The 11726-nt window shown below is 33.8% G+C and overlaps 1 protein-coding gene across 11 annotated transcripts in view; it reads left to right on the forward strand.

The window, feature by feature from the left end:
- Positions 1-10921, forward strand: part of PPIP5K2 (diphosphoinositol pentakisphosphate kinase 2) — a 70073-nt gene extending 59152 nt beyond the window's left edge. For all 11 annotated transcript variants that reach the window (XM_064482842.1, XM_064482817.1, XM_064482820.1 and 8 more), the window contains 3 exons: positions 1381-1521; positions 4802-4927; positions 9184-10921. In XM_064482842.1, the coding sequence (XP_064338912.1) occupies positions 1381-1521; positions 4802-4927; positions 9184-9296 (380 nt within the window). In that variant the 3' untranslated portion in view covers positions 9297-10921. The remainder of the gene's footprint in view (positions 1-1380; positions 1522-4801; positions 4928-9183) is intronic.
- Positions 10922-11726: the final 805 nt, after the last annotated feature.

The raw sequence follows: 11726 nt of genomic DNA on the forward strand, positions 1-11726 counted from the left end.
ATAGTTGTTACAAAAGATTTTCTGAGAAAGGATTTAAAAAAAAAACATAATGTTAAGTTTAGCTTAATGCAAAGAAAGGGTTTGCGCTTACTTGCATGAATCTTGTACTTAAAATATAATACTTGTGCCAGCCTAATTTCTTTAGTGCTTAACTTAGGCGCTTTAGCTGCTATTATGGTATTATAGTTTGTTTGTTTGTTTTTAAGTATATATTATGTTCTGTCATGCTTTGGTTTGCATCAGTTTTGTAAATCGTTTAGTGATTTTCACTGGAAGATTAGATTCTCTTTAGTCCAGCTAAGATTTAGACAGTTCTTAGATCATTGTTTTCTTGCTAAATTAAGTAAATATCAGTCAGTATTAAAATAAGCACATGTCTATTGAAGCAGAGGGTTTTCCAGTCTGAGTTTAGTTAACTTTTAAGTTAACAATATTAGACTTTATATAAGACCTATTAAAGTATTTTCTTTGGGAAAAAATTAGTTTGAATTTTTCAAAGAGTAGATGCAGAAAGAGTTGTTATTTTTAGTTATATATAAAAGCAATTTTAAAAGCCATTCATTTGAATAAAGTTGAAGTAAACACATTTTTTTAAGGGAATAACTTATATCCTATTTGTTTTTAAAAAACTGTGTATTTAAGTACTTTTGTTTCACTGGTGGTATTAATACATATCTGCATGGTTTGTTTCATGAAATTTTTGTATTTCTGTGCCATTGTTGAATACAGACATGTTTGTATTTTGTATTGTTTTTTACTTGGCCTGACTGTAGTTAGTAATTTTCAACCATTAGAATTACTGTGTTAATTCAATAAAGGTAGGTGAAACATGTTTTGGAATTTTAATGTCAGTGTAAATGAAGAATGTTGTTTGGGGGTCACACTAGAGAATCTTGTTGGCCTTGGTATGACTAGAGAAGTATTTAAAATCACTCTTCACAAGAAATCACAAAATTGTTTTTCAACAAGAAGTTACCTTTAGCATCCTGGCATCAGGGACACATCATGGCATCAGCTTACTCACCTATCAAATAGACCTAATTTTAAAAAGTAAAACTGAAAAAAAAAATTTTTTCCTGTTTTTTTACCCCAGGTTTTTTTCTTTAAGTATTATTCTTAGATTTTACCAAAACACAGAATGAAATTGTGTGCATGCTATATACTATGTGGTTATGTTTAAAATGAAATCTTGTCACATCTTGTTCCAGCCCCATACTGCATAGCATCTGGTGTCATGACTTCAGAGATCTCGTGTGTTTGCATGTGATAGATTGAAAAGACCTAAACTGTCCAGTTCTAAGCAGTGGTCCTCTTCCTTTTTAATTAGTGATTTTTTAAATATCCAACTTTTTGTTTGTTTGTTTTGTTTTTTTTCCTCAGGCTTTGAATTGTATTCGATGGTGCCATCTATTTGTCCTCTAGAAACTCTTCACAATGCCCTGTCTTTAAAGCAGGTGGATGACTTCCTTGCTTCCATTGCTTCTCCATCAAGTGAAGTTCCACGGAAGACCCCTGAAATCTGTAGGAAATTATTACTATTATTTGATAATTAGGCAGTAGATGTTATCTGAATATAAAAAGCTTTCTTTCTTTTTGTTTTTTGTTTTGTTTTTGCTTTTTTGTTGTTGTTTTGGGGGGGGGACGGGAGGGAGCGGTAATTAGGTTTATTTATTTACTTATTTTTACAGGAGGTACTGGGGATTGAACCCAGGAACTTGTACATGCTAAGCATGCACTCTACCACTTGAGCTATACCCTCCCCCCGAATATAAAAAGAATTATTAAAACAAATTCAAGTAGTGATCATAGAATAGAATAGCATAAATAGAATTTTAGGAAAGGGGTGTAAAAGAAGATTATTTGGAATTCCTTGGTATAATATGCAATGTACCACTTTTCTTGACCCTTCCCAAAAATCTTTTTTCTTACAAAAAAAGGGGGGAAATTAGGGCAACAGTTTTTCAAATTGTGTCATCAGAAAATATTCTGAAGAGGTTAATTTGTGTATATGAAGAAAAAGGGTTAACGGCTAAGTAAGTTTTAGAAACTGTTCGTCATATCCTGCCTGCCTTTGGAGAGGAGTAGTACATCAGCATAGAAACAGCTAAGGTTCTTCTATAAAGAAAGCTATACACCCACATTTTCCAAAACTTACTTTTTGAGAAAACGCTTTTTTGGTAACACATTTAAACGTCATGTGGAACTACTCTGAGGTGCATCAGTTTGGGAAATGTTCAGGGCTACCTGTCTAGGTGTGAGGAGTCTGCTGGCTGTTGTCACAGTCAGCTCTGTAGGATCCTTTGACACATTGGAACTTACAGTTTAAGAGGCGTTTGACTCGGGAGAGAGTGCTCCACTTAGAGTAAGAGTTGCTAGTCCTAGTCGTATCTTAGAAAAGCTACAAACTCTGTGTATACTGGCTCCTTTTTTGTAAGAAGAATGCTGTAAATATGGTTCTCCCAAGAATAAAATTAGAGGTCTTGGGATGAAAGCCACTTTGATGTCTTGCTTTCCCTTTCTGGGGCAATGGCATTGTATTATTCTGGAGAGTTCTGTTCACATTATATTCTGTCCAGTGGTGCCTCTGCATTTCTTCAGTGTAGTGGCCTTTCCCTTTTCTTCCACTTCTGGTGGTAGAAGCCTGCTTTCAATCATTAATCGTAATGGAAAGGTATCTTGCTATAAATCTGCTAAAATATTTCACTTTAGGAATGGTTTGGGGAAGTAGGTTTCGGTTTTAAATTTGCACATGAATGTCTAATCCTGAGAATTGATAATACTCCAAATGAAAAAACCTCTAGGCTGTAAAGTCAAAGTCAGGAAATTGGAGGGTGTTTATCTCCTTTTATGTTCTCTGTTAGCTGACAGAATGGACAATGTTGCTCCTCAGAACACAGTAGAGAATCTGAATAAATTCTCATTTTCCCTTTACCCCTCTTTATACTTAATGTTTCACTGCTTCCCTGGCTCAGGGATTACAAACCTTAAAATAGAGATTAAAGAAAGATTATAACTAGTAAATAAGAATTTAGAGTGTATAGCAATGCTGTTTTGAATTTAGAAGATCTTCAGTAAATGTCTTAAAGGTAAAGCAGCAATAATGACATCTGTTTTCAAGAGAACTTTGGTGGAATATTTACAAAAAGATAATCTTTGAAGGCTTATGCTATGACACTGCTATTTTATGATGGCTTTATTTCTGTGGTTAGTGAATTCATTTCCTCAGAGTGTATTATTGAGGTATATTAATGAAATGAAGGATATTAAATTCCTTTTCCAGTTCTAATTTACTCTTCTCTATATTATGGATATGGGTTGTACCCCAATCCCTCCAGCTTTCTTAAAATTTCATACCATTACTTACTAAGGGAACTAGATGAGACAGTAAATGTAATTAATGCAGTTGGTAGAATTGGATAAACCTTGGAGTTAATCTAGTTCACTGGTCTTCAGACTGTATTCCCAAGAGCTTTTGGAAGTTACACAAGGAAGAGAAAGATGCTAAATGGTTAGACCTTGTGTCTTCCATGGCTGCTTCAACCAGAGTATCTGCTTTGATCCATTTTATTTAAGATTTCACTTGAGAAAAGTTTACTGTTTTGTTATTGCTGTTGTTTGGTTTTTGTCGGGGAGGGGAGGTAAATTAGGTTTACATATTTATTTATTTTTAGAGGAGGTGCTGGGGATTGAACCCAGGACCTTGTGTATGCTAAGCATGTGCTCTACCGCTTGAGCTATATCCTCCCCCCTGAGAAAAGTTTACTGTTTTAAGGAGAAAACTTAGAAAGACACCATAGGGTAAATAACCTAGTTAGTGGCCAATCAAGACTAAAAGCCAGATCTCTTAAGTATATGGTTTTTTCATTCTTTTTGAATATTAAAGAAAGTAAGGTGCCAATTATGATGGAAGTATCTGAATCCTATATTTTATCATATAACTGTAGAATTACTTTTTAGTAATCACAATATATTTACATTATTTATACTTAATTCCATGATTGCCGAGGAAGTAACATCATAATATAGAACTACACTGATTTTGTGGTGTTTATAACAAGGGAGAAGACATTAATATCTGTCATTAAAATCTTTTTTTCCTCACCTAGGACAAAGTTAATCCATTTTGTGGTAACTGATAGATAGCTTACATTGGGGCACTGATAATATCAGATTGGGGGGAAAAGTGTGAGAATACTAATTGGATAAGTTAGAGGTGGAAGTTACAATAGGATAAAAAATGCAGGCAGGAAGGAGCTAAGTAATGATGTGTTTCTTTTTATGATGTCTTAGGGACTTTTTAATCACTTACATATTATTTTATTAGTGACAACATTGATCTTCTGCCAGTGGAATTTATATTCATTTAATGTACGTATCAACTGCCTAAGGCACATTTACCATAATTGGCCCACATATTGATTTTTCAGAGACACGCTGTTTATTGCTATCAGGTCCTCTTCCAAAACTGTAAAAATAGGCAAATCTGTTTTTTGTTATGTCCTCACCGCCCTTGTTTAGGAACCCAGAAGATCATTCCAGTGGTCCTCCACTCCTCCCTGGTTTTTCCCAGAGGACCTCATGCTTAAGAATTATCCCTACTTTTCCATTTCACACCTCTCAATCCCCCCACCTTGTAGAAAGGGAAAAAAACCCTTTAAAATTCCCTTGCATGAAGATAAACCTCAGCTGGGTAATATGGAAGACAGTCTGATTTCTTTAATAACTTGTAATCTAGTTAGTTTAGATTTGATAAAATTGTCAGGAAATTATTGAATTACTATATTGGTTTTGTTTTTTCCAGCCTCTGCAGCTTCACGTTCCAGTCCAGTAATGAGAAGAAAAATCTCTTTAAATACATACACACCTGCAAAGATCCTCCCGACGCCACCAGCTACCTTAAAGAGTACTAAAGCAAGCAGCAAACCAGGTTAGGAGTGTGTGGGAATCTGTGGGTTCCATATAGCAGAGGAGTAATGATAGCTTGCTTTGTGGGAATAAAACCTGTTTTTAAGAAGGATCACTATGCTCTAGGAAATCTGTTATTGTAGACTGTCGATCTGTTTGTACATTTTTCCTCTGTTAATTGTCTCTTCCTCCCCTCACATATGTTAATAAAATATATTTCATACTCATACTTTTCTCCAAACTAATTTATAAGCTATCTTCTTTTGCTTTTCTGCTGAGCTAAGGCATCATTTTAGTCATTTTATTTGAAAGATTTTTTTTCTCTTTTTGAGAGTGTTTAAATCTCTCCATTCTTAATCCGATGATATAACTACCAAATTCAGCTATCTTTTGTCAGCTTTTTTCTCTTTTTGCTTGGCACATTTGATTGTGTTGTTGCCCATTACACATGAAGAAAGTTGCAGAAAGGCTGTGGCTTGTCCCTGTTGATGTAGCTGGTGGTCAGCATACCTAAGATTTGAATACTCTTTGAATCCTGGTACCTTGTTGTTCTCTATGTTTTAGACACATAATAAATGCATTATTTCATATACATTTTAAAATAATAAAGGTGAAATGGTGTTACATTTGACTTTTCAAATATAACATGAGTCAGTAGAAGCCAGTCTTCCATTCATGATGTATGATATTTTTAATGTGTATTGCTGGACTCATTTTGATGGTGAGGAGTTTTGCACTTGCATTTGTAAATGTTACTGGTCTGTAGTTTTCTTTTTCTTGTAATGTCTTTCAGGTTTTGGTATCAGGGTAATGCTGGCCTCATAAAATAATTTGGGAAGTATCTTCTCCTCTTACATTTTCTGAATCATTTTATTGTAAGATAGGGAGATCTTTTGAAAGATTTCTTCCTGAAATTTTGGTAGAATTAATTTTCTGTTTCATTTTTGTGGTGGTTTTGGTAACTTATATTTTCAAGGAATTTGTTCATTTTATCCAAGTTGTCAACTTTGTTTCTTTATTATCCTTTTAATGAATGTGATAGTAACCACTGGTATTCATAATACTGATAATTTGTATACTGCTTTTTTTCTCGATCGTTCTTACCCATTTTGTTGGTCTTTTTAAGGAACCGGATTTTGACTCTTTGTTTTTCCTTTTGTTTTGTATTTTACTGATTTCTTCTCTTTATTATTTTCCTCCTGCTACTTACTTTGAGTTTACTTTTATTCTCTATTTCTAGTTTCTAAAGCTACTGATTGCTAGACATTTCATCTTGTTATAAAAACATTTAAAGCTCTAAGTGCTTCTTTAGCTACATCTCACAAAAGTTATAATGTATTTTCATTCTCATTTAAAGTATTTTCCAATTCATTTTGTGATTTCCTTTTTGAATCATGGGGTATTTAGAACACATTGGTTAATTTTCATATATTTAGGGTGGGGATGAGGTTTAGGTTATCTTGTTACCAATTTCTTATTTAATTCCATTGCAATTATAAAACATATACTATATAATTTCAGTCTTTTGAATGTGAGACTTCCTTAAGGCTTAACATTTGGATTTGGTATATCCCAAGTCCACTAAAAGAGAATTTTTATTCCATAGTTTATTGATGCCGTGTTCTGTAAGTATCCATTAGGTCAAGGTTGTTGATAATGTTTTTCTTCTCTGTCTTTACCATTTTGGAGGGTGGCGACACATGCAAGGGAGAGGTTCTAGAAGTTGCTTAGAGAGTAGTTTTCATTCATAGTTGTGAAATTGTCTAGTTTCCTCTTTAGTTCAGTCCATTTTTACTTTGTTTTGAAACTCTGTTATTAGGTGCATACATATTTGATTGTTATGTCTTCCTAATGTATTGACCCATTGGTCATCGTGAAATTTTCCTCCTTGATTTCTAGTAATGCTTTGTCTTAAAGTTTAATTCATCTAATGTGAATTTAGCTACTTTGGATTTCTTATGCTTCCTGTATGCGTAGTATGTTTTTTAACTGATTTGTCTTCATATCTAAGATGATCTTTTTAAGATAGCATATAAAAAAAGCCATCCTAACTATATCTGCCTTATAGTTACAGTGTTTATAGTCCATTAACATTTAATGTAATTATTGACACAGTTGAATTAGGTCTACTCTTTTATTAAATTTTATATTTATTCCTTCTGATTATTATTCCTTTACTCTTCCTGCCTTGTTTTTTTATTAATTTGGTATTTTTTTAGAATTTCATTTTAACTTATCAATTGACTTTTTAGCTATACCTTTTTGCATTATTGGTTATCGTTTATTGGTAGCAGTAAATTTACATCTCTAACTTTTCAAGGTCTACTTAGAGTTAATTTTGTACCACTTAAAGTAAAATGTGGAAATCTTACAATCGTTTAGGTATATTTACCTTCCCCTCCTCTCATCCTTTACACATACTTACCCAGATGTGTTACTTCCATGTGTATTATAAAGGCTACAATACAATGTTTGTGATACTTGCTTTAAATAGTCATATGTATTTTGAAGAAATTAAGAGAAAAAATATTTTATTTAGCCACATATTTGCCATTTTTAATGCTCTTCATTCTTTCTCTTCTAAATCCTTGTCTCCATCTGTTTTCATTTGCCTTCATCCTGAATCTTTTTTACCATTTCTTATACTTAGATCTGCTGTTATATCTGAAAAAGTCTTTACCTTCATTCTTGAAAGGTAGTTTTGCTGAAAAGAGAATTCTGGGATGGAAGTTTTTTCTTTCAGCATTTTAAAGATGTTGTTCCACTATCTTCTCATACTCTTTGTTTCTGATGAAAAGTCTTTGTTAGTTTGAATTGTTCCGACGTATGCAGTGAGTCAGTGGATTATTCTCTGCCTGCTTTCAGTATTTTCCCTTTATCTTTGGTTCCCAGCAGTTTGACTATGGCATGCTTAAGACTGTTTTTTGTTTGTTTGTTTGTTTGGGTTTTTTTGTAATAAAACCCTGGTTGATATTCACTTCTAACTGTCATCTCTTTCTGCTGTTAAACTCATCTAGTGAATTTTTATTTTAGGTATTTATTCTTCAGTTTTAGACATTTGTTTTGTTCTTGAGCATAGTTAGAATAGTGGCTTTAAAATTCTTGTCTATTAATCTGGCTGATCTCAGGATTGGTCTCTTATCAGTTTACCCATTCCCAAGAAGAAAATTTTTTTCATGTATGTACTGAGTAATTTTGGATTGTATCCTAGACTTTATGAATGAAAAGTTGTGGAAACTCTGGGCTCTGTTATTTCTATTATGGTTCTCCAAAGGATATTGGATGGGTTTGTGTTTTTTTTAAAAGCAAAGAGTTAACCTTGGCTGAACTCATATTGCAAAGCTGTGTGCCCTGAAGTGGCTGATAGCTCAGATTTCACTTCAGTTCTTTTATCCTGAGTTGGACTTCTTTGGAGCTTATTCCTACTCAAGTCATAAATTTGATCAGGGTTTATGCAAAGAATTGGGGCTCTCCCTTTCTGGGAATCCCCGTCTGGCTTTCCAGCAGCTGTTGTTGCCCTAATACTTGTCTCCTGGTTCATCATGCTAGTAACACTGAGTTTTATGTTGTAGTTTTAGCCATTTCACATGGTACAGACTGGATCCTGTCCTTAGGCCAAAAGTTTTTCATAAGGGGGGACAGGGGGACTAATTCCATGTTGTTCCCTTCTTCCAAGTATTGATTCTTTTCTAGTACATGCCTGCTTTTGTTAACCCTTCAGTGTCTTCAGGAGTTATTTTTCCACATTTTATCCAGAGTAATCTGCAAGAGGATTGGTCTGACAGGAGCTCACCCACCCATACTAGAAGGGTAACTTGTCTAAGAGCAACTCTTTAATGACTCATTGGGGCTTGATATTGGTTTGACTATAGAAGGATGAGTCCTAAGTCAAGAATGTTTCTAGTGGCCTAACCTTTTAGCTTTCTAGATAGTGGTGAGGTAGATACAGAAGAAAATAGCTGTTTATGGGGAAATGATGAGTTCAGTTTTAAACATGTTAAATTTATGTTTCCTGTCACATATCTCTATAGAGATTTCAGGTAGGATATACAGATCTTGAGGTAAGGCAAAAGGCCTAGGACAGAAGTATAAATTTGAAGGTCGTTGGCAAAATAGATGGTAGTTTAAAATGATGGAATAAATGAGTTTCCCAGGGAGAAAGTAGGAAGAAAAGAAAAATTTGTTTTCTGTTATTTGAACTTCTGTTAATTGTTCTGTATTATTTGAACTTGGATTGCTTGTGAAAATCTAAGCAGTAGTTTTTATGTTTTTGTATAGCTACCAGCGGACCTTCTAGTGCAGTTGTTCCTAATACCTCATCTCGGAAAAAGGGTATGACTAGCAAAACAGAAATGCATGAACACAAAAAAAGCACTGGGAAAAAGAAATGAAATCTTCTTAGCAGAAGCTGGAACTCATAAAAATCACATGTTCAGTAGAGAAGGACATGTAAGAAACCTTGACTGAAAGTGTCAAAGCAAGTGATGTGTATCCCCTTAAACATCTCTGTATTCATTTAAAACATACATTAACTATAGAGAATTCTTTGTATATATTCAGGTAAGGAACTTTTGTCATGATCTGGAAATGTTTAAAACAATGTTTATTGGTGTTTTATGAGTAGCAAAACTTACGGTGATAAAGGTTTGTGGTTCTCAATGTGATGTTTACCATGTGCCCGTGGTAAAGAAAAGGAACGTAAAAGCCTGGCTGGCCTGTACCAGTGTCACACAGTGATGCTGTTTACTAAAGAATCTGTGAGGTAGCCTCTGTACACATTTTCATTTTCATGGGATTGCATTTGGCTGTAGAAACCTGTAGCTTATAGCCTGGGTTGACATTTGATGGCCAGGGTTACACACTATGGACTTTTAAAGTATATTTCCAAAGAGATTTCATTGATCATTTAGATTAGAAACTTTTTTTTCCCCAATTGTTATAATTACATATATGCTGCAATATTTAATAACTGGAGTATTAGCATATGGGTTATTTTTTCATTCTGTACTTTGAATTTTCTATTATGTGTTATTTAAAATATTAACATATACAGCTGGGATGACTACACCTTTACACATATAAATTTGTATATTAATTTGTAGAAGGTATTTTCTTTATATATTCTTTACCATAAGGTGCTTTTTGTTCATCAGGAAAATTTGCTCTGTGCATCGGCGGGAAAGACACGTTGAGAATTTCTTTTTAGGAGAAATAATTGACAAGTTTATAAATACTACAGTGATTTTCAGAGTTCTTTTTAGATCTAGGAAAATGAGTTCAGAATTGGAAACCATCACGGTAAGATGTAAGAATATCTGAATCCCATAGTTAGTAGATACTATGTACACCACACCTGTGTTTCCCATTTCCATTCTTATCTCTAGTATATCAGTTGTTCTCATTAAGATAACTTAAAGATTGAGCGTTTGAAATAAATGCTCATTTCAAATAATTACATTTTGAAGGGAAATTGAGATCATTGTGTTGTGATTTCATTTACGATGTGAAAAAATATTTATTATCCTTGGTGCTTATTTTGCCCTGATGCGCAAGTAATTGTAAGCCACTTGAAATGACTTTGACTGTAAACCAAACAGTACAGCCTGATAAGAATTCCATCTGTTGCCAGTCAGATAACTTAAATTGCTAAAGCTTTAGTTTGAGGCTTATGCTTAGAAAAATTATTGAATTCTCATATGAATGCAGCTATTCAGATTCTTCAGACGAGGCTCTCCTAACCTTAAATCATTATATATGAACTTACGTTAGAAAATAAGCATATTACGTGTTAGTTTTAAAAGGTACCAGATGCGAAATTCACAAAAATACACAATTATAGAAGTTCATATTCTTCACATGAATGTAAATGTATTATAAGGAGACATGTCTTGTAAAACTTGAATGTACCTAACCGTTCTGTATGTGAAAATGTGGTTAATGTGCTCACTGTTGGAGTGAAGAAACTACTTTTATTTTTTAAGTGGAACTGAATTAAAATGTTTTATTTCTAGAATCAGAGGGTGACTTAAATGGCAAATTATTTTTTATTTATTTTCTTTGTCCCTTTCCTTTTAGCTTTCAAAGTAGAAAGAATGAGGAAAACTATTTTAATAATAAACATGCTTATCTTAGATATAAGATAAAATTTCTTAGTATTGGCCATACCTATTGCAATATATTCTCTAGACATAAACTAAGAAAGTTCAATACAACTCACATTTTTCCACTGCTATCAAGAACTGTGATTTTACTGTGGTCACCAAACTTGATAATACTGCTGTGTAGACAGGACAGTTTTATTTGCAAGAATCTTAGATTCATTTTCTAAAGCAAATAAAGTATTTTCTTTCAGAGCAAGAAATTATAGTTATCACTATTTAGTGGAAGTTTGAAGCATCTATTTCTCACTTGATTCTGTCCCTGGAAGGTATGGTTTTTGTTTGCTTTAAATAATAGAAGATATTTCTTCTTGCAGCCTAATCCTCCAACCAGCAAAGAGATAGGAAGGCCCAGCTTGAGGAACTGCCCAATTATCCTGGGATGTTAGTCTTCATAGTACATTATTCCTTCTTTTCACCGCTAAAAATCCTACATATAAACTCAAACCTAACTGTGCCCTCCAAGTCCAGTGCCAGCAGGTTCTGATGCTCAGTTCTGAAGAGTTTTCATAGTCTGTTCTCAACTGCTAGCTGATGTTTTGGGGGTGTTACACCAGTCTTGGATTACAGAGAAAAGTGTGCTGAACACTTTATCTCCTGTTTCCTTTGAGCAGGAGATGGAGGCAGAAGGGAGACAGTAAAGGGACGGAGAACATGTGGCAG

The sequence above is a fragment of the Camelus dromedarius genome, chromosome 3 (assembly GCF_036321535.1).
Source record: "Camelus dromedarius isolate mCamDro1 chromosome 3, mCamDro1.pat, whole genome shotgun sequence".
NCBI classification, from domain to species: domain Eukaryota; kingdom Metazoa; phylum Chordata; class Mammalia; order Artiodactyla; family Camelidae; genus Camelus; species Camelus dromedarius.